The 24,106-nt window shown below is 45.6% G+C and overlaps 1 protein-coding gene across 1 annotated transcript in view; it reads right to left on the bottom strand.

The window, feature by feature from the left end:
* Positions 1 to 24,106, bottom strand: part of LOC309553290 (complement C3-like) — a 183,753-nt gene that overhangs the window by 106,406 nt on the left and 53,241 nt on the right. Inside the window, exons 7-11 of the mRNA XM_082254303.1 lie at positions 24,005 to 24,092; positions 19,709 to 19,811; positions 18,021 to 18,141; positions 17,825 to 17,940; positions 14,469 to 14,612 (exon numbers count right to left, since the gene is read on the bottom strand). Of these exons, the coding sequence (XP_082110429.1) occupies positions 14,469 to 14,612; positions 17,825 to 17,940; positions 18,021 to 18,141; positions 19,709 to 19,811; positions 24,005 to 24,092 (572 nt within the window). The remainder of the gene's footprint in view (positions 1 to 14,468; positions 14,613 to 17,824; positions 17,941 to 18,020; positions 18,142 to 19,708; positions 19,812 to 24,004; positions 24,093 to 24,106) is intronic.

Here is a 24,106-nt window from a genome sequence, read left to right as displayed (position 1 = left end):
TCGACGGGTTCGGCCGAACTTTAAAAAAAAGTCCGGGTCCGTGTCCCGGACTTTTACCGAACTTTTCCCGGACACCGAACCCCATTGAAGTCAATGGGGACCCGAACTTTAAGGCACTAAAATGGCTCTAAAACACCAAAGGAAAGGGCTAGAGTGCTGCAAATGGCAGCAAAACGTAATTAAGAGCATGGCAAGTGCTCTGCAAACAAATGTGGATAGGGAAATAACTTAAAACAACAAAAAAAAACAGAAAAATAAAACAATGTTCTTCTTCATCTCTGAAGGACGAGGCCCATATGGAGTAGGAGGGAGGTTGAGGTGGTGGTGGATGTGGCGGTGACATAGGCGTGCGCACAGGGTGTGCTGGGTGTGCCTGGGCACACCCTAATCACCTAGGGCACATAGCATTGCCAGTGAGGAGATGGGAAAGATCTCCCTGGGACCTGCTCTGCTCTATTTCTCCTTGCCTACAGGTACATGGCCCCGATACATTACTCTCCCTGCTGGCAAACACATGCATGTGTATTTCAACTTTGGGGTGCACACCTTAATGCAATAGGCTGCGCACACCTATGGGCGGTGTAGGTGGAAGCGGCGGTGGAGGAGGACCAGGGCCGGATTAACAGCATCATGGGCTTGGTGCTGAGGATTTTGAAGGGCCTTAAGGGCCGTGCCTTGCCATGCACCCAGAGGAGGAAGGGTGCAGCCATGCATGCCTAATTCAACATGGGATGCTGTCTCTGAAGCCCATAAACACATCCATGCATCGCCAACTGTCCCTCCTTGTCCGGCCTTCACGCTGTGTGGGGAGGTTCTGAGGGTGCTGCCTGGGGAAGCGAGCATAGAAGCCAGACTTCTGTGTTTACAAGTGACAGAAGAGCGGTAACAGTGAATATGGCCAACCCGGGGCCTATATAAAAGGTAGGGGCCTGGAGCTGCAGCTCCAATAGCCCCTACATTAATCTGGCCCTGAGGAGGAGGACGAGGTAGCCAACACTGCTTCTTTTCAAAAATTTTAAATGAGGGTACACCCCAAAAGAGTGAGAAAGAGCAAAAATGGAACAATGGGTGGGTAAGGTCGGTATCCATTGCTATTCTGCATAAGGTACGGAAAAGTCCCGTGGGATCCATGCCTGGTTCATTTTAATGAACGTGAGCTTGTCCACATTGTCTCTGGACAGGCGGCTGCGCTTGTCTGTTATAACGCCCCCAGCCGTGCTAAATACCCGTTCAGATAATACACTGGCTGCAGGGCACGCCAGCACCTCCAAGGCGTAAAGGGCAAGCTCAGGCCATGTGCCCAATTTGGAGACCCAGAAGTTGAAGGGGGCAGACCCGTCATTCACTACATGTAGGCGTGTGCACACATACTGCTCCACCATGTTGGTAAAATGCTGCCTCCTGCTAAGACGTTCCATCTGAGCTGCTGGTGCTGCTGTTTGTTGTGGCGTGCTGACAAAGCTTTTCCACATTTCGGCCATGCTAACCCTGCCTTCTGAGGTGCTGGCGGTGCCCTGGTTGCGTTGGCGACCTCCTCCTCCTCCTCCTCTGCCTTGTGCTTCCACTGTGGCCCCGCTGTCAGATGGGAATGCCAGCAGCATGGCGTCTACCAGCGTGCGCTTGTACTCGCGCATCTTGCGATCGCGCTCCAGTGAGTGAATTAAGGACGGTACGTTGTCCTTGTAACGGGGATCCAGCAGCGTGGCCACCCAGTAATCAGCACAAGTTAGAATGTGGGCAACTCGGCGGTCGTTGTGGAGACACTGCAGCATGTAATCGCTCATGTGTGCCAGGCTGCCCAGAGGCAACGAAAGGCTGTCCTCTGTGGGAGGTGTATCGTCCGTGTCCTCTGTATCCCCCCAGCCACGCACCAGTGATGGCCATGAGCTGGCCTGGGTGCCACCCTGCTGTGAACATGGTTCCATCTCCTCCTCCAGCTCCTCCTCATCCTCCTCATCCTCCAGAACTGTGCCCCTGCTGGACAATTGCGTCCCTGGCGTTTGCGTGTGCAGGAACCCACCCTCGGAGCCCCTTGCGAATGACTGCCCTGAAAGCCTTGGAAATGTTACCTCTTCATCCTCCTCCTCCTCCTCATCCTGTGCCACATCCTCTTCCATCATCGCCCGAATTGTTTTTTCAAGGAGGCATAGAAGTGGGATAGTTAAGCTGAGAACGGCGTCATTGCCACTGGCCATGTTGGTGGAGTACTCAAAACAGCGCAACAAGGCACACAGGTCTCGCATGGAGGCCCAGTTATTGGTGGTGAAGTGGTGCTGTTCCGCAGAGCGACTCACGCGTGCGTGCTGCAGCTGAAACTCCACTATGGCCTGCTGCTGCTCGCACAGTCTTTCCAGCATGTGCAAGGTGGAGTTCCACCTTGTGGGCACGTCACATATGAGGCGGTGAGCGGGAAGGCCGAAGTTACGCTGCAGCGCTGCCAGGCGAGCAGCAGCAGGGTGAGAACGCCGAAAGTGCGCACAAACGGCCCGCACTTTCTGCAGCAGCTCTGACATATCGGGGTAGTTTTTAAGGAACCTCTGCACCACCAAATTCAGCACATGCGCCAGGCAAGGGATGTGCGTCAAACCGGCTAGGCCCAGAGCTGCTATGAGATTTTGCCCGTTATCGCACACCACCAGGCCGGGCTTGAGGCTCGCTGGCAGCAACCACTCATTTGTCTGCTGTTCCATGCTCCTCCACAACTCCTGCGCGGTGTGTGGTTTGTCCCCCAAACAGGCAAGTTGTAAAACTGCCTGCTGTCGTTTACCCCTGGCCGTGCTGAAGTTGGTGGTGAAGGTGTTACGCTGTCCGGATGAGGAGGCGGTAGAGGATGAGGAAGCGGAGTAGGAGGAGTTAGGAACAGGAGGCAAACTGAAGCGCCCTGCAATCCTCGGTGGTGGAAGGACATGCGCCAAATTGCTATCCGCCTCAGGCCCATCCGCCACTGCATTTACCCAGTGTGCCGTTAGGGAGATATAACGCCCCTGACCGTGCTTACTGGTCCACGTATCCGTAGTTAGGTGGACCTTGGCACAGATGGCGTTGCGCAGTGCACACCTGATATTTTCCCCCACTTGGTTGTGCAGGGAAGGGATGGCTTGCCTGGAAAAGTAGTGGCGGCTGGGCACGACGTACTGTGGGACAGCCACCGACATAAGGTTTTTAAAACTGTGCGTCTCCACCAGACGGAATGACAGCATTTCAAAGGCCAATAATTTTGAAATGCTGGCATTCAGGGCCAGGGATCGCGGGTGGGTAGGGGGGTACTTCCTCTTCCTCTCAAGTGTTTGGGAGATGGAAAGCTGAACGCTTCCACGGGACATTGTGGAGATGGTTGTTGGTGACCCAGGTGGTGGTGTTGCTGACAGATCGTCTGTTTGCGGGGTGGCAGGTGCCGGTATCACTACAGATGTGGCTGGAGCGGCCGAGACTGCAGCAGAAGAGGAAGCAGGATGAGCCAGAGACGTTTCTTGGTTTTGAAGGTGTGTACTCCACTGCAGCTCGTGCTTTGCACTTAGATGCCTGATCATGCAGGTTGTGCTCAGGTTGAGAAGGTTTATGCCTCGCTTCAAGCTCTGATTGCACAGGGTGCAAACCACTCGTGTCCTGTCATCAGCACATTTTCTAAAGAACTTCCACGCTAGAGAACTCCTTTGAGCTGACTTTGGTGCGCTCGTTCCCTTGCTGCGTTGGGCAGTAGCGGGCGTAGTGTCTAGGGCACGGCCGCTCCGCTTCTGCACCCTGCTCCCTCTTCTGCTGTGCTGGTGGCTCTGTGCGACCACCGCCTCTTCCTCCAAACTACTCAGGTCACCTGCATGACGTTCATTCCATGTGGGGTCGAGGACCTCATCGTCCTCCACATCATCTTCCACCCAGTCTTCACCCCTGCCCTCCTTGTCGGTCTCCACAATGCTGAACGCCGCAGCAGTTGGCACCTGCGTTTCGTCATCATCGGAGACGTGCTGCGATGATCCTTGCATGTACTCATCTTGAGAAATAAGTGGTTGGGCATCGCTGCACTCAATCTCTTCCACTTCTGGGGCAGGGCTAGGTGGATGGCCCTGGGAAACCCTGCTGACAGAGTCCTCAAAAAGAATAAGAGACTGCTGTATGGCTTGGGGCTCAGACTGCTGGCCTGATTTGCAAGGGGGTGAGGAGAAAGACGGTTGGACATTGGCTGCAGGTGCCAACTCTGACCTTTCTGCAGTAGACTGGGTGGGAGACAATGTGAAGGAACTGGAGGCACTGTCAGCAGCAAACCAATCTACTATCGCCTCAACTTGTTCTGGCCTCATCACTTCTAGGGGCGTTTGATGCCCTACCAAATACTGATGCAGGTTCTGTCGCCTACTCACACTTGAGGAAGGTGTTTCACTTGTGCGTGTAGCTGGCACAGATCGACCACGTCCTCTCCTTGCAACAGGAGCTCTACCAGCAGCACCACGACCCAGGCCACGGCCCTTATTTGACGGTCTCCTCATATTTCTGTAATTTAAGATCTTGCCCTAGAAAGGTTTTTATTGAATAGCGGAATAGGAAATATGATCCAAAAAAGTGTATGTATCTCGCACGTACAAAACCACACTAGGCCCCAATTACTATTGTTTCTACCCCTAAAAGGATGGATGAGGAGTAGGAGGAGTATGGAACAGACAGCACCCTCAAATCTTCAGAAGTATGAGATGAACCCCAAAAACTTGGAAAGGTGGATCTCACACGTACCGACACAGACTATCCCGCAATTCAATTGATCCTCAAAGGTTTTTATTGAATAGCGGAATAGGAAATATGATCAAAAAAAGTGTATGTATCTCGCACGTACACAACCACACTAGGCCCCAATTACTATTGTTTGTACCCCTAAAAGGATGGATGAGGAGTAGGAGGAGGAGTATGGAACAGGCAGCACCCTCAAATCTTCAGAAGTATGAGATGAACCCCAAAAACTTGGAAAGGTGGATCTCACACGTACCGACACAGACTATCCCGCAATTCAATTGATCCTCAAAGGTTTTTATTGAATAGCGGAATAGGAAATATGATCAAAAAAAGTGTATGTATCTCGCACGTACACAACCACACTAGGCCCCAATTACTATTGTTTGTACCCCTAAAAGGATGGTTGAGCAGTAGGAGCAGGAGTATGGAACAGGCAGCACCCTCAAATCTTCAGAAGTATGAGATGAACCCCAACAACTTGGAAAGGTGGATCTCACACGTACCGACACAGACTATCTCGCAATTGAATTGATCCCCAAAGGTTTTAATTGAATAGCGGAATAGAAAATATGATCAAAAAGAAAGTGTATGTATCTCGCACGTACACCACCACACTAGGCCCCAACTACTATTGTTTGTACCCCTAAAAGGATGGTTGAGCAGTAGGAGGAGGAGTATGGAACAGGCAGCACCCTCAAATCTTCAGAAGTATGAGATGAACCCCAAAAACTTGGAAAGGTGGATCTCTCTCACACGTACCAACACAGACTATCCCCCAATTTAACTGATCCCCAAAGGTTTTTGATTAAATAGCGGAATAGAAAATATGATCCAAAAAAAGTGTATGTATATCACACGTACACAACCACACTAGGCCCCAATTACTATTGTTTGTACCCCTAAAAGGCTAGATGAGGAGTAGGGGGGGTATGGAACAGGCAGCACCCTCAAACCTTCAAAAGTATGAGATGAACCCCAACAACTTGGAAAGGTGGATCTCTCTCACACGTACCAACACAGACTATCCCCCAATTTAACTGATCCCCAAAGGTTTTTGATTAAATAGCGGAATAGAAAATATGATCCAAAAAAAGTGTATGTATATCACACGTACACAACCACACTAGGCCCCAATTACTATTGTTTGTACCCCTAAAAGGCTAGATGAGGAGTAGGGGGAGTATGGAACAGGCAGCACCCTCAAACCTTCAGAAGTATGAGATGAACCCCAACAACTTGGAAAGGTGGATCTCTCTCACACGTACCAACACAGACTATCCCCCAATTTAACTGATCCCCAAAGGTTTTTGATTAAATAGCGGAATAGAAAATATGATCCAAAAAAAGTGTATGTATATCACACGTACACAACCACACTAGGCCCCAATTACTATTGTTTGTACCCCTAAAAGGCTAGATGAGGAGTAGGGGGAGTATGGAACAGGCAGCACCCTCAAACCTTCAGAAGTATGAGATGAACCCCAACAACTTGGAAAGGTGGATCTCTCTCACACGTACCAACACAGACTATCCCCCAATTTAACTGATCCCCAAAGGTTTTTGATTAAATAGCGGAATAGAAAATATGATCCAAAAAAAGTGTATGTATATCACACGTACACAACCACACTAGGCCCCAATTACTATTGTTTGTACCCCTAAAAGGCTAGATGAGGAGTAGGGGGGGTATGGAACAGGCAGCACCCTCAAACCTTCAGAAGTATGAGATGAACCCCAACAACTTGGAAAGGTGGATCTCTCTCACACGTACCAACACAGACTATCCCCCAATTTAACTGATCCCCAAAGGTTTTTGATTAAATAGCGGAATAGAAAATATGATCCAAAAAAAGTGTATGTATATCACACGTACACAACCACACTAGGCCCCAATTACTATTGTTTGTACCCCTAAAAGGCTAGATGAGGAGTAGGGGGGGTATGGAACAGGCAGCACCCTCAAACCTTCAGAAGTATGAGATGAACCCCAACAACTTGGAAAGGTGGATCTCTCTCACACGTACCAACACAGACTATCCCCCAATTTAACTGATCCCCAAAGGTTTTTGATTAAATAGCGGAATAGAAAATATGATCCAAAAAAAGTGTATGTATATCACACGTACACAACCACACTAGGCCCCAATTACTATTGTTTGTACCCCTAAAAGGCTAGATGAGGAGTAGTGGGAGTATGGAACAGGCAGCACCCTCAAACCTTCAGAAGTATGAGATGAACCCCAACAACTTGGAAAGGTGGATCTCTCTCACACGTACCAACACAGACTATCCCCCAATTTAACTGATCCCCAAAGGTTTTTGATTAAATAGCGGAATAGAAAATATGATCCAAAAAAAGTGTATGTATATCACACGTACACAACCACACTAGGCCCCAATTACTATTGTTTGTACCCCTAAAAGGCTAGATGAGGAGTAGGGGGAGTATGGAACAGGCAGCACCCTCAAACCTTCAGAAGTATGAGATGAACCCCAACAACTTGGAAAGGTGGATCTCTCTCACACGTACCAACACAGACTATCCCCCAATTTAACTGATCCCCAAAGGTTTTTGATTAAATAGCGGAATAGAAAATATGATCCAAAAAAAGTGTATGTATATCACACGTACACAACCACACTAGGCCCCAATTACTATTGTTTGTACCCCTAAAAGGCTAGATGAGGAGTAGGGGGGGTATGGAACAGGCAGCACCCTCAAACCTTCAGAAGTATGAGATGAACCCCAACAACTTGGAAAGGTGGATCTCTCTCACACGTACCAACACAGACTATCCCCCAATTTAACTGATCCCCAAAGGTTTTTGATTAAATAGCGGAATAGAAAATATGATCCAAAAAAAGTGTATGTATATCACACGTACACAACCACACTAGGCCCCAATTACTATTGTTTGTACCCCTAAAAGGCTAGATGAGGAGTAGGGGGGGTATGGAACAGGCAGCACCCTCAAACCTTCAGAAGTATGAGATGAACCCCAACAACTTGGAAAGGTGGATCTCTCTCACACGTACCAACACAGACTATCCCCCAATTTAACTGATCCCCAAAGGTTTTTGATTAAATAGCGGAATAGAAAATATGATCCAAAAAAAGTGTATGTATATCACACGTACACAACCACACTGGGCCCCAATTACTATTGTTTGTACCCCTAAAAGGCTAGGAGTAGGGGGAGTATGGAACAGGCAGCACCCTCAAACCTTCAGAAGTATGAGATGAACCCCAACAACTTGGAAAGGTGGATCTCTCTCACACGTACCAACACAGACTATCCCCCAATTTAACTGATCCCCAAAGGTTTTTGATTAAATAGCGGAATAGAAAATATGATCCAAAAAAAGTGTATGTATATCACACGTACACAACCACACTAGGCCCCAATTACTATTGTTTGTACCCCTAAAAGGCTAGATGAGGAGTAGGGGGAGTATGGAACAGGCAGCACCCTCAAACCTTCAGAAGTATGAGATGAACCCCAACAACTTGGAAAGGTGGATCTCTCTCACACGTACCAACACAGACTATCCCCCAATTTAACTGATCCCCAAAGGTTTTTGATTAAATAGCGGAATAGAAAATATGATCCAAAAAAAGTGTATGTATATCACACGTACACAACCACACTAGGCCCCAATTACTATTGTTTGTACCCCTAAAAGGCTAGATGAGGAGTAGGGGGAGTATGGAACAGGCAGCACCCTCAAATCTTCAGAAGTATGAGATTGTGTTCACTGTACCCCACAAAGATTGAGTTCACTGCACCCCACAATGATTGTGTTCACTGCACCCCACAAAGATTGTGTTCACTGCACCTCACAAAGATTGTGTTCACTGTACCCCCCAAAGATTGTGTTCACTGCACCCCACAAAGATTCTGTTCACTGTACCCCACAAAGATTGTGTTCACTGCACCCTAAAAGGATGTTGTTCACTGCACCCCACAAAGATTGTGTTCACTGCACCCTAAAAGGATGTTGTTCACTGCACCCCAAAAAGATTGTGTTCACTGTACCCCCCCAAAGATTGTGTTCACTGCACCCCACAAAGATTGTGTTCACTGCACCCCAAAAAGATTGTGTTCACTGTACCCCCCAAAGATTGTGTTCACTGCACCCCAAAAAGATTGTGTTCACTGTACCCCCCAAAGATTGTGTTCACTGCACCCCACAAAGATTCTGTTCACTGTACCCCACAAAGATTGTGTTCACTGCACCCCAAAAAGATTGTGTTCACTGTACCCCCCCAAAGATTGTGTTCACTGCACCCCACAAAGATTCTGTTCACTGCACCCCACAAAGGATTTTGTTCACTGCACCCCAAAAAGATTGTGTTCACTGCACCCCAAAAAGGATTTTGATCACTGCACCCCAAAAAGGATGTTGTTCACTGCACCCCAAAAATGATTTTGTTCACTCCACCCCAAAAAGATTGTGTTCACTGCACCCCACAAAGATTGTGTTCACTGCACCCCAAAAAGATTGTGTTCACTGTACCCCCCAAAGATTGTGTTCACTGCACCCCACAAAGATTCTGTTCACTGTACCCCGCAAAGATTGTGTTCACTGCACCCCAAAAAGATTGTGTTCACTGCACCCCAAAAAGGATGTTGTTCACTGCACCCCAAAAAGGATGTTGTTCACTCCACCCCAAAAAGATTGTGTTCACTGCACCCCACAAAGATTGTGTTCACTGCACCCCAAAAAGATTGTGTTCACTGCACCCCAAAAATGATTTTGTTCACTGCACCCCAAAAAGGATTTTGTTCACTGCACCCCAAAAAGGATGTTGTTCACTCCACCCCAAAAAGATTGTGTTCACTGCACCCCAAAAAGATTGTGTTCACTGCACCCCACAAAGGATTTTGTTCACTGCACCCCAAAAAGATTGTGTTCACTGCACCCCAAAAAGGATGTTGTTCACTGCACCCCAAAAAGGATTTTGTTCACTGCACCCCAAAAAGATTGTGTTCACTGCACCCCACAAAGGATTTTGTTCACTGCACCCCACAAAGATTGTGTTCACTGCACACCAAAAAGGATTGTGTTCACTGCACCCCAAAAAGATTTTGTTCACTGCACCCCAAAAAGATTGTGTTCACTGCAGCCCAAAAAGATTGTGTTCACTGCAGCCCAAAAAGATTGTGTTCACTGCAGCCCAAAAAGATTGTGTTCACTGCAGCTCACACACAGAAAAATGGATGTGGATCACTGACACCTGCCTATCTCCAATCCCACACCACACAGCAATATCGATTGTAGTTTGTAGAACACAGTTTCCCTAAAATTCAGCAGACTCTGTCCCTAACAGGATTGAGAAGAGATCGTAGATCAGGATTGAGTGCAGATTCACCCCACCCCCCACACAGCAATATCGATTGTAGTTTGTAGAAGACACTGACCCTATAATTCAGCAGACTCTATCCCTAAAATGCCTACAACTCGCCCTGCCTAAACACTCCGACCTGTCCCTCAATTCTATCCGGACACAAATGTTTTTTTCCTGCCTATCTTTCCCTAATCAGCAGCCAGCACATTGATGTGTGCTCTGTCCCTTAGCTAAGCAGCAGAATGACGCTGCTGCGGCGGCTGCCTCGAACTTATAAAGACTTGGTCACATGCTTCAGACGGCCAATCACAGCTACTAAGACATTTGCAGGCATGGCTGGGATGGCTTAAGGCACACCAGTTAAACGATTGTTGATTGGCTGTTGAAAGCCCGCCATGAAAAGAGCGCCAAAGCATGCAAAACCCGGAAATAAAACGACCGAACACGGATTTTTACCCGAACATACAGTAAAGTGTCCGTGTTCGGGTAAAAAAAATCCAATTATTCGGTACGAACACGAATAATACAGTCCGTGTTCGCTCAACACTACTCATTAGTCTAATGTTTACAAATTCTATGATTGTGCAGCACCCTCCTAGGTAGGTGCTAGTGAGAAAGTATAGTTTTGAGCTCTGTTTGCTTACCAGAAGGGCTGCAGGTAAATATATATTGTTCTCTGCCTACCAGAGAGCAGGAACTGTTAGTGAGGTCTGCTCATTGTGCTCAGGATGCAACTCATTCTGTCTGGAGAGTGTTTTGCACTGGTCCAATAGGGAGGCATATTGGACAGTGGGAGCAAACCTGACAAATGGGTGCACAGGCTTTTGATACAGCCCTGGTGATTTGGCAGAGGAAAAGTGCCTCGGTGCATGCTGGAATACTGTATAAAAGCCAGGAGCGCATGTGCTTGAGGTCTTTCGGCTGGATAGTGTAGTCCCGGAGGGAGAAGGTGGCTCCCTCATCCTCTGTAGAGGTGTCACGAGGCCTCAGGAGGGTCGTCCTGTGGGCCTGGAAAGTAGCAGTGAGGAACTGAACCCGGAGATCCAGAGGAGCTTATTGAGAGGGGAGACACTGGAGGATCTGGCTCTGCAGTACAGTGAGTACAGAATCTCGTATCAAAGAGCCTGACCAGAGGGGGGGCCACCCCTGCTCCTAGGATAGTCAGTGGTGTCGGTTGAAAGGGGATGCTAGTGAGAGTGTCCTCAAGATAAGTTGTCATCCATTAAGTTGCATGCTAGGAAGTGAAGAACAAGAGACTTAACCCTTTTCACACTTGTGGCAGTGTGGATCAAGAAGCCCAGCTCTTTCCAATCAACCTATGAGGTCTAGCGAAAGATGTCCCCAGCTGATGTATATAGTTTGAATTGGAGTATCCCACTATTCCCTTCTCCTATCCAAGTTCCAAATAAACATAAAAAACCAACACCCCTAGATGGTTTATTGTGTGACGAGCCAGCAGGAGCAAAGAGGAATCAATGAACTATATCTCAAGGCAACCATGTGCTGGTAACTGGGGGAGCCCATCAAGTCATCATCCACCAGGCCCTACAGGGACAGTGTTACAATTGTATTTTTTTTAGGCTGTAGGCACTCACAGCTGGGGACCGTGAAGGAATCTTTATGAACAGTCTCAAAGCTTCACAGCTGGGGACCATGAGCAGGGCCGGATTAAGAGCATCATGGGCTTGGTGCTGAGGATTTTGAAGGGCCTTAAGGGCCGTGCCTTGGCATGCACCCAGAGGAGGAAGGGTGCAGCCATGCATGCCTAATTCAACATGGGATGCTGTCTCTGAAGCCCATAAACACATCCATGCATCGGCAACTGTCCCTCCTTGTCCGGCCTTCGTGCTGTGTGGGGAGGTTCTGAGGGAGCTGCCTGGGGAAGCGAGCATAGAAGCCAGACTTCTGTGTTTACAAGTGACAGAAGAGCGGTAACAGTGAATATGGCCAACCCGGGGCCTATATAAAGTTAGGGGCCTGGAACTGCAGCTCCAATAGCCCCTACGTTAATCTGGCCCTGACCATGAGGCTGGTTATCCTGCACAATTGCACAGCTGTAGGTACCCAGTGCACGTCAGGAACACTGAACTGCACAGGAGGGCACTCTTTGTAAAGCTCACAGTCCAGGATTCTGCTAAGGATGGGTAAATGGGCAATATCTAAGACCCTAGGAAACCTGTCTCAGTCCAATCTATCTCTGGCACTTATATCCAAAAACCAAGCGGTCAAAATGAATCAACTCAGCTTCTGAGCTACCTTCCAGCTTCCTCCAGACACGATCCAGTGAGTAAGACAGTCCTTTAGACAAGATCCATTTGGTGAAGTCCTGCAGTCTGTTCTAGATCACTTCCAGGTCACACCTGTGCCACCGCTGAGACCTTAAAGAACAGTAACACAGTCCACAGGCTGCCTCAGGGGCATTAGCCCCCTGGGACTTGGAACTCTCCTTACTGGGGAAAGACAATCTCCCCAGGGCTCCAGACTATTTATCAGCTCCTTAGCCACCATCTGGGCACACCTCCCCCAGGAATTGGCTTCGCCCAGATCAATATTAAGGCTGGGGATTGAATTCAACCTCCCTAGGCTCCAGAAACTTCCTCTAGAGGCAGGAGGAAGCAATCCAAGCCTGTGACAATCTGAACAGACCATATCATACAATCCCTGCTCCGTTAATTATAAAAGAATGTCTGGTCTACAACTGACTGTGCGACCACCTTGCCGAGAATAGCCTCCCCTTCAGTCTGGATTTTGGCCTCAACACTCCACTGAAACTGCTCTCCTAAAACTGACAAACAATCTAGTAACAGCCAAAACCAATGGACACTATTCTTTACTCCTACTCCTGGACCTTTCTGCTGCCTTTGATATGGATTACCATCACCTCCTCCTCAAAAAACTCCATGCCTTTGGTCTCCGTGACCGTACTCTTCACTGGTTATCTTCCTACTTATCCAACCGCACCTTTAGCGTTACTCACAATTATACTTCTTCCTCTCCTCTTCCCTTCTCTGTTGGGGTCCCCCAAGGCTCTGTTCTTGGACCCCTCCTATTTTCAATATACACCTCCTCTCTGGGTCAGCTGATAGCCTCCCACGGCTTCCAATACCATCTCTACGCTGACAATACCCAAATCTATTTATCCACCCCTCAGCTTTCTCCTTCAGTCTCCTCACGCATCACTAGTCTACTATCAGATATATCAGTCTGGATGTCACACCACTTCCTCAAACTCAATCCATCCAAAACCAAGCTTATAATTTTTCCTCCACCACATGCCCCTTCCCCTGATCTCTCTGTCAATATCGATGGCATTACCATCAGCCCATCCTCGCATGCCAAGGTCCTAGGTGTTGTCCTGGACTCTGAACTCTCCTTCAAGCCCTACATCCAATCGCTGACCAAATCTTGCAGCCTCAAACTGCACAATATCTCCAAAATACACCCCTTTCTAACCAAAGACACAATAAAGCTCTTAGTTAACTCCCTGGTCATTTCGCGCCTCGACTACTGCAAATTCCCTTCTCATTGGCTTACCTCTACACAGGCTATCCCCCCTTCAATCCATCATGAATGCTGCTGCCAGACTCATCCACATTACCAATCGCTCAGTGTCTGCTGCTCCTCTCTGTCAAGCTCTCCACTGGCTTCCACTCACCCAATGAATTAAATTCAAAATACTAACAACATCTTACATCCACATCAACAGCCATCCACAGCTTAGCCCCCAGCTACATCACTAGCCTTGTCTCAAAATACCAACCTAATCGCTCTCTTCGTTCCTCTTAAAACCTCCTGCTCTCTAACTCCCTCGTCACCTCCTCCCATGCTCGCCTACAGGACTTTACCAGAGCCTCTCCAATCCTATGGAACTCCTTACCCTTATCTATCCAATTATCTCATACTCTATTAGCTTTTAGGCAATCTCTGAAACCCCCCCCCCCCTTTTCAGAGAAGCCTATCCTACCCACACCTAACAACTATACCTCCATTTTATCCATCAGCCCATCCCCCATGGTTATTGCCTTTTGTTTCACTTAACTCTCCCTTCTAGATTGTAAGCTCTAATAAGCAGGGCCCTCTAATTCCTCCTGTATTGAATTGTATTGTAACTGGATTGTCTTCCCTCACATTGTAAAGCGCTGCGCAAACTGTTGGCGCTATATAAATCCTGAATAATAATAATAATAATAATAATAATAATAATAAAGGAGCCAAAAACTAAATATACCTAGCATTCTACTCTAGGAGGATGCTACATGTAGTTCCTCGTACTAGCCAATACATCCTGTAGTTTCATATAAAGTGTAATATTCTCTGTGTTCCCGTTGGCTACAAAATGACAATTACACATTAAAACAAAATCCATTACTCCTTCACTGGTTTCTCTTCAAGCACTTACAAGAATTTTCAACTCCTGGATGTCAGACTGGGTGTTAAGGATAATTCCAGTTGTGCCATCTGTGCTGGTTTTAGAACATTTGTCTTCCACTGTACAAATCTCAACATCTGGGGCTGGGGAGCCATCAGGATTCTGCAGCAAAATCTGGAAAAGAAATAATATAAGAGTAGGGCCTCTTTTATACCTGAGCAGTTGAGTTTAACAGAGCACCAATTAAAAACTGCATATGAAAACTGGACCGTTTTATTCAATGGCAGTTTTGGTGTTTGCGTTTTTAAAGTAGTGCAATTGGAGAGCTAACACATATTTTAGACATATAATGAAAAAAAATGAGAAGTAAATGAGGATTGTTTTTTTCAGGTGGGAAATGGAGTATACATATAGTAACTAAATAAGATTGTCAACAAACATTTCATAAACCACAGGACTGTGCTATGTATGTCACAATGTCAGGGGGGTTTGGTGTTACCCAGGGTTCTCGTCAATGTAAGTTGAGCCAATTTTCTCCAGGATTGTTGGTATGGGTTTTTGAGTCTAGAGGCTTTAAAGAGTCTTGTGTGGGAAGCAAACTCCCAATCTAGGTCCAAATTTTGATGATGACTAGTAACTATTGTTTGTGCAAATGTTGACAGGTCTTATGGTATGAAAACTGAGTAGAGTTCAGTGATCCACCCTCCCGAGGAGACCATTGTGCTGCCCATGAGCAGCAGGTGCATAGACAGGCTATGAGTGTCTGACTTTCTTCACTGACCAGACCAACACCTGAGAGATACAGTTGCTGTAGGAGCATCCTGTGAACACTGCAATGTTCTGGCTAGAGAGATCTAATAGGTTGAAAGCCAGTGTCGTCCGAATGAGGCTGCTTTAGAGCCAGGAGGCTGTAGTTTTGTGTTGAACACTGTGTAATGGTGAAACCCCTGCATGGAAAATCTGAGTGTAAGCAAATTTAATTTTAATTAAAATTGGACAAAGAAAGCCCTTAACCACTTCAAAACCGGGCACTTTCACCTCCTTTCTGCCCAGGACAATTTTCAGCTTTCATAGCTGTTACATTTTCAATGACAATTTCTCGGTCATGCAACACTGTACCTAAATAACATTTTTATAATTTTTTTGAGAAAAATAGAGCTTTCTTTTTTGTGGATTTTAATCACCACTGGGATTTTTTTTTTTGCTAATAAAAACAAGACTGAAAATTTGGAAAAAAAACCCATAACGTTTTTCATAGTTTCTGTTTTAAAATTTTGCAAATAAGTAATTTTTGTTCTTCACTGATGGGCACTGATATGTTGCACTGATGGGCACTGATGAGGCTGCACAGATGTGCACTAATAAGGCTGCACTTAAGGGCACTGATGAGGCAGGACTGATGGGCACTGATTGGTGGTACTGATGGGGCCGCACTGATAATCAGGGCACTGATATTCAGTGTAAACAATGAACTTATCAGTGTAAACATGGAGCCCCCACAGATTGGCTCTTCTTTCCTTACGCTGTCTCTGTGTGAGGAAAGGAGAACTGATAACCGGCAAGTCTGTTTACATTGTGACGGCTGGGATTGGACACAGCTGATCACATAGTAAAGGGCCACTGTGGTTGACCCTTTATCCTGATTTTCAAGGCACACAGCAGTCACAGAGCGCACCTTGTGCACACTCCAGGGGGCGTGGGAGAGGCACACATGTCCAAGGATGTCCTCTCAGAACTGGGGAGCTTTAGCTGTCTGTCAGCTATTGTGCAGGCGGGAAGCGGTTAAACAAATGTTGGCAAGTGGACTGTATCCTTAAAATAAAACTAAAGGCAACAAATGTTTGGCGTCAGATAGATTGGAGAGGGACTAGAAAATCTGTTAGGTATTTATTACTGTCTGTGATCCTGTAATGAGACTAATGGCTGGAATACACGATAAGAAAATCGGCCGAAAATTTCCGTTCACAGAGCGATCGGCCGATATTCTACTTGTTAATGTCCAGCCATCAATGAGCGTTATCGATATTGTGAACGAAAAATACCGTTTGAAAAACCCGAAAAATTCTGTTGTCTCGTTTGCGAAAGAACGATATGCTATACGTTGGTGTTGAGGTCGCTCAGTTTAAATCTGTATAACCTCATCACGCATGCCCGAAAATATTTTCCCGGAATCGTTAATGTTGGCAACGTTTTCGACCGACGAACACTGTTTCGGTGGTCGGCGGGCAACGGTTGAGCGATATTCAGACCGTGTATGCTGGCAACGTTTTCGACCAACAAATACTTTTTCAAAAGTCGGTGGTCGAATGATCGGGCGATATTCTAATCGTGTATTCACACCATCACCCACTCTATTTGCCCTGTTTACTGTTACCACCAAGAACCTAGAACAGGAATAGGGGGGAATTATCCAACGGGGGCAACCGAGGTGACAACCAGGGATTCCCTCAGTTTGAAGGATTTTCTCTCATTTGTTTTGGCTATGGTACAGGAAGTAAAGGAAAACCTCCACAATGGAACAGATGGCAAAAACTCCCCAAAAACTGACAAGCATTATTACCCTTGCTTACGCTATCCAAATAAAAATAGAAAGGTTTAGTTCTACTTTAAAAGCTTCACAGCTATTTAACTATAAAAAGAAACAGAATGGGGTGGCTAAACCAAATGTTCTTTCTTAGTTTAAGTTGGCCCCTGGCTTCTTAGGGTATTTGTCCTAAATGCCCCAGTAATGACCTCCCCTGCCATAATTCCAGACTCTGTGCCTGTCTACTTTGGAACTTTGGGTGTGCCACCCACCTTTGTGTATTCCAACATCTCCTGTTACATTCTCCATAATATAAAATGAATATAAAATCCAGCAGGAAGAGTGGGAGCCCCAGCATAGCTGGTGTGGAGACCCAGAACCTCAGCACATAACTCTCACCAATAGAGTCTCCCAAGTGATAGAAGAATCTGTAAGGTGGTTCAATTCTCCAACACACACAAAATCCTGAAACGTCAGTTCTGCAACCTGCTGTCCTGAATTGAAGTAAAATGTGTTGAGGGCATAGCAGTATGGCATTCTTGTTTTTGATGTAATTATGCAAGAATCAATGTAAAATGGAAAGCCCCTTTTAAGATTTAAAAGTTTGATTCACAAAAACTTTTTTTGGGGGGTGAAAGTCAGTGGACTAACTCAACCACTGGCTGTTTATATCTTGGTGTGACTATAGCAGCAAGATCTCTCTGCCAGTTTTCCACTTTGCTACCATCTACCATGGAGTTTCACACCTCTCAAGGAGACTCTTGCCACATTCTCTGTAAAATAAAATAAATTAACCATCTGCAAGAACTAGTAAGTGTAAGCCCTCCATGTACTGCCAACAGTAAGTGTTGGGCAACCTTACCTTGGCCAGATAGGGCATTGAAGGCTTGAAGAACTTGGAGGTCTTGGTGAAAAGTATCTTGAATGCGGTGTTTACCACTGGAATCCCAGCCTTCTCCGCCTCCACCATATCACTGCCTGGAAGACACAAGAAAATGTTAGAGCCCACCTTTTTTTTTTTGCTGAAACTCCAGACCAATACTGGGTACTCTTCCTACCTGCATTGGTCAACACAGTTGCAGCGACATAGAGAGATTTTCCAATGAGGTAGGATAGGTCAAAGTATCGTCCAGTGATCATATACCTTTGCAGTTTCACTTCTGCTTTCCCATCTTTAAGCTAAAAATACAAAAAGTTTGCATTCATGGTCTTGTAAAAACTGTAAATGTTTATAGCCTGTAGATATTTGGTTATGTAGGTGGGGTGTATCTATCCTTCGGTTAAAGGAAGGTTGGGACTAATCAGGTTGAAGGTGGTTGGAGAGAGTACATAAATGGTTCTTTGTTGGAGCTATACATACAGTATTTAGATTTTTTTCTTATCTGATGTTCAACTGTGAAGATTTGCACAGGTTTTGGATTAAAAATTTTATGATCTGCAAGATGTCATTTGGATCAAGGCACTGTCTGCTAATTCTATTGAGACTGTAATGTACAGATATCTTGTCAGAACTTAATCAGTTATAGAGATCACACTTTCAGTGCTTAGATCGGAGAAGCAGAACAATAATTGAAGTATAACTAAAGGAAAGTTTTAGTTCTGGATAGAGAAGAGAAGGATTAGAACACCTGTCTGGCTTTTATTGCTGTCTGTGCCTCTGTTAGGGAGATTCACCCTCTCTATTTGCCCTGTTTACCATTATCATTGAATGTGAAAGTAAAAGAAAATCTCAAATTTTGGGTTGTCCCCAGAAAAGTAGTAGAGGGGAAAATCTCCCAATGGGGACAGTAGTTCTAGTGACCTGGGAGTCCCCAAGGAATGCCCTTAATTTGGAGGAATTTTCCCTCACTTCCTGTTTGGCTATGGAATAGGAAGGGAAGGGAAATCTCTGCAATGGGACAGGGTGGGGGGAACCACATCCTCAGCGATGTGCACCCTCTGGTCTACCTCATGGCAAGAGGAAGCTGTATTTTGTACAGCCATGGAAAATGCATTTCTTTCCCATCCTAATGGCAATCCCCTTTCTGGGGAATATAGTTCAAATCTCTTGATTACACAGTAGATTCTCTCTCCACCGGACTACAATTCCCAAAGTTCACTGCTACCTGAATCAGTCTGTTGAACTCTTCCTGCTCAGCAGCTCCTTCCTCTGATTGATACAGCTGTTAACCAGTTCAGCACTGCAGGGCAGCAGTTACAGAGAGCAGCTGCAACCAGTGTTTCTCTGTCTCTCATTCTTAGCCAAGCACCTGGGTTCATCTGTATTCAACATTTTTTTAAGTAACTGGAAACTACCCTTTACTTTGTCTGAACTTATTACTGGCAATTGCAATTTATCCTATTTTGTTTGAAGTAGGAAAAGGGACTTTCACCCCTGACAGACACCCTGGAAGGAGATGACCACCCTGCCACTAGTACAGCTGTTTCCACTATTCCTTGCAGAGTCCCTAGAGGTTACAAGGCACATCAATTAATTTGGTATCATTAGTCCTCTGGTGGAGTCAATGTGTTATTATATGGGGCACTCAGGGCAATCATGGTCATAGCGGAGAAAAAGAGAGATCTCTAAACATCAGTGGATAACAGATGTGAGGACCCCATGGACCTCATGCTCCACTTCACTGCCCTACCTCCTTCCCAAAATGAAAGCATTCATCCTGAGCAAAATGTCTCGTGACCATTCCCTATAACACATGGACATTTTCTCAATCGTACTTTCTGAGCCATAGGTGTTCATTGTTCTTACCGTAATGTTGGTAAGAGAGTCAGGAAAACTCTTCTTCTCATTATTATCAATAGCTCCGAATATCACATATCCAGAACCTTCCACCGGCTTCCCATGCAGAAAACTAGGATATGTAGAAATTGTTAGGCATTGATGGTGAGCAAAAATGGAAGTTACAGGGTATGAAAAAATTATATTACTCGGATGAGGGGTAATTACAACAGTTAGCTTTTATTGATATTGTTTAGGTCTGTTTAAAACTTCATGTTCATCCAAGACTACACTGTCCACAGGGTGACAACACTGTTGTGCGATTGCACTGTAAAACAAATAGTGTTGTCACCCTGGTACAGGAAGTTCAAAATAAAGGATCTACAGAAAGGAACAATAGATAATAAAACTATATTACAGAGTGGATTTAGAAAACCAAATACTGTTGTGCTAATGCTAGTCTCCTAAAAGCATATCTAAGAGGCACTGGGACTTCCAAATGTATATTCGTTTGATAATACAGAGGAAATGTACTGTAAGAGCTCATGAACACTGCAGCTAAAAATAAAAAAGCTGCTTTTACAGGAATTTGAGCTTTTTTTTTTTAGCTTGAAGAAGGTTGTACTTTTTTGAGCTCTTTTGCACATTTTTATTGAGCTTCTTTGAGCTCCTTTGAGCCTTTTTTTTTTTACAAACCTTCCACTCAGCTCATTTTTTAAAATTTTCTTTCTGTGCTTTCAAGCTTCTTTGAGATTCTCCATGCTTTTTATGCTCTTTCATGCTTTTTTGCACACTTTTGGGCACTCTGCTTAAAAGCTCCTCTCAAAATGTGAGTTTGGTGAGTTTTTTACTGCCTATAGCAGCATATGCCTGTAAACTCCTGAAAAATCCATAGTGTGCATGGACACATTGGCTAACATGAAGGAGAGTTTCCAGGCAGAAAAAATGAGAGCTTAACCACTTCCGGGCTGCCCACCGCACGTTTGCTGTGTGAAACAACGTACCTGTACGTCACATCTACTTCCTGGTATAGGGTGCGCGTGCGCCCCCCCGCCGGCGACCCACTCCCACTGTGATTGGACAGAGCAGGAGCCAATCAGAGGGTCCGGTGTAACTGCGGTCTGCCTATGTAAACAAGGCAGATCGCCGATCTGTCACAGGAGAAGATAGAGATCTTGTGTTTCTGCTAAACAGGAATACAAATCTCAGTCTTCCCCCAGTCAGACCATCCCCCACACACTTAGCAAGCACCCCTTAGGGGCACATTTAACCCTCTGATCGTCCCTGATGTTAACCCCTTTCCTGCCAGTGTCATTAGTACAGTGACAGTGCATATTTGTAGCACTGATCACTGTATTAGTGTTACTGGTGCCCAAAATAGTGTCAAAAGTGTCAGTTAGGGGTCCGATTCGTCCGCCACAATGTTGCAGTCCTTCTAAAAATCGCTGATCCCTGCTATTACTAGTAAAAAAATTAAGATAAATAAAAATGCCATAAAAATATCCCATAGCTTGTAGACGCTATAACTTTTGTGCAAACCAATCAATATACGCTTATTGGGATTTTCTTTTACCAAAAACATATAGCAGAATACATATTGGCCTAAATTGATGAAGAAATTAGATTTTTTTACATTTGTTTATTGGATTTGTTTTATAGCAGAATGTAAAAAATATATATATATTTTTTTCAAAATTGTCGCTCTTTTTTTGTTTATAGCGCAAAACATAAAAATCGCAAAGGTGATCAAATACCACCAAAAGAAAGCTCTATTGTGGGAAAAAAAGGATGTCAATTTCATTTGGGTACAGTGTTGCACGATCAAACCACTGTCAGATAAAATAACACAGTGTCGTATCGCAAAAAAATGGCCTGGTCATTAAGAGAGTAAAACCTTCCAGGGCTGGAGTGGTTAAAAAAGCTCAAAAGCCTGTACGAGCAGCTTCTTTGAGTTGCAGTGTGCATGAGCCCGACTATATCAGCAAGCTCACTGTCTCTAGTAAGGCAGCTAGTAAGGCAGCTCACATAAAGCAAGGCTCCCCTTGGTGGATGTCCAGAATGTGACTCAAAGTGTAAAAACACGATGGAGTGCCAAACCAAATGGTGGAAGTCCAATATTTTTATTTTTCCACTTTAAGCTGTTTGTCTTCTTTATAATTACATTACATTCTTAAGGAGATTCTACAGACATTGTAAAATGTATGTTGCAAAGTGCTGTGCAAACTCCTGGCGCTATATAAATCCTGTATAATACTGCAAGCAAACAAAAAAGGAGGCACAAATGCCTAGTGCATTACCCTTGGACACCTTTAGAAAATGTGTATTAAAAAGCCAAAAACATACAAAACAAAAATTGCATATCACATATCGATTCCTATGTGGAGTAGGACACATCCTTCTTCAGAGCTCTGAGGAAATAAGCTTGTCTCCCGAAACGTGTTACCAGTCCAAGCACAGGAACGTGTCCTCCTCCACGTAGGAGTCCAAGCACAAGGATGTGTCCTCCTCCACATAGGAGTCCAAGCACAAGGATGTGTTCTCCTCCACATAGGAGTCCAAGCACAAGGATGTGTTCTCCTCCACGTAGGAGTCCAAGCACAAGGATGTGTCCTCCTCCACGTAGGAGTCCAAGCACAAGGATGTGTCCTCCTCCACGTAGGAGTCCAAGCACAAGGATGTGTCCTCCTCCACATAGGAGTCCAAGCACAAGGATGTGTTCTCCTCCACATAGGAGTCCAAGCACAAGGATGTGTCCTCCTCCATGTAGGAGTCCAAGCACAAGGATGTGTCCTCCTCCATGTAGGAATCCAAGCACAAGGATGTGTCCTCCTCCACATAGGAGTCCAAGCACAAGGATGTGTCCTCCTCCACATAGGAGTCCAAGCACAAGGTTGTGTCCTCCTCCACATAGGAGTCCAAGCACAAGGATGTGTCCTCCTCCACATAGGAGTCCAAGCACAAGGATGTGTCCTCCATGTAGGAGTCCAAGCACAAGTATGTGTCCTCCTCCACATAGGAGTCCAAGCACAAGGATGTGTCCTCCTCCACATAGGAGTCCAAGCACAAGGATGTGTCCTCCTCCACATAGGAGTCCAAGCACAAAGATGTTTCCTCCTCCACATAGGAGTCCAAGCACAAGGATGTGTCCTCCTCCATGTAGGAGTCCAAGCACAAGGATGTGTCCTCCTCCATGTAGGAGTCCAAGCACAAGGATGTGTCCTCCTCCATGTAGGAGTCCAAGCACAAGGATGTGTCCTCCTCCACGTAGGAGTCCAAGCACAAGGATGTGTCCTCCTCCACATAGGAGTCCAAGCACAAGGATGTGTCCTCCTCCACATAGGAGTCCAAGCACAAGGATGTGTCCTCCTCCACGTAGGAGTCCAAGCACAAGGATGTGTCCTCCTCCACATAGGAGTCCAAGCACAAGGATGTGTCCTCCTCCACATAGGAGTCCAAGCACAAGGATGTGTCCTACTCCACATAGGAGTCGATATGTGATATGCGATTTTATTCTTCATGTTTTGTGACTATGTTTTTTGGCTTTTTAAACATTTTTTTCTAAAGGTGTCCAAAGGTAATGCGCTAGGCATTTGTGCCTCCTTTTTTGTTTGCTTGCAGTATTCTGGAGTTTCCCCACTTGAGGAGAGCAGCATGCCTATGGTTCCCAACTAAGTGAGCGCTTGGGTTTAATAGATGAATCCTGTATAATAATACAGACAGTTATTACCTTTTGAATCTCTGGACCCCCCGTCTTAGATTGTAAGCTCTAACGAGCAGGGCTCTAACTCCTATTGTATTAAATTGTAAATGTAATTGTACTGTCTGCCCTTGTTCTGTAAAGCGCTGCTTGAGGGCCGATCACCTCAGAAACTGCACACAACTGTGCGTTTTTGACTGCGTCCTTAAATGCATTTGAAGTGCATTTGAAGCACACTTGATGCGTGCTTGAATGCCTTTTGCACTGCATGTAGCAATTTTTTTTAGGCTTGGCTTTCTTGTCTTAAGGGGTTGCGGTGCATTTGAAGATCACTTGCATCACGTTTGTAGCGTGTTCCCTGTATTTGCAGTGTAGAAAATGCAGCATGCTCTCCTTTTTTTTGTTAACTGTGTTGAACTGTACTGCAATGATGTGAACTGTGTTCATAGAATTACCTAGGTTTTGGGATGTCTACGCAGTTGGAGTGCAGTTCAAAATGCATCAAACTGCAGCCAACTGTGTTCAGTGTGAAAGGGTCCTACTGTCAGTGCTACATATATCCTGTATAACAATAATAATATTAATAAAAATAATGTATGGGCAAAAAATGTATCAATAAAGGTTCTCACTTCGCTGTAATGGTCACAGTAAAGTCATTGTCATCCACATAGTAGTGATTCTGTGGAGTCTCCAAATTGACTTCAAAACTTGGCAGAACTATAAACAAGAGA

Source organism: Pelophylax lessonae, assembly GCF_965119305.1.
Source record: "Pelophylax lessonae genome assembly, chromosome: 4".
Lineage (NCBI taxonomy): Eukaryota > Metazoa > Chordata > Amphibia > Anura > Ranidae > Pelophylax > Pelophylax lessonae.
Note: the sequence above shows the minus strand (reverse complement) of the source record. Positions and strands in the feature narration are given on the sequence as shown.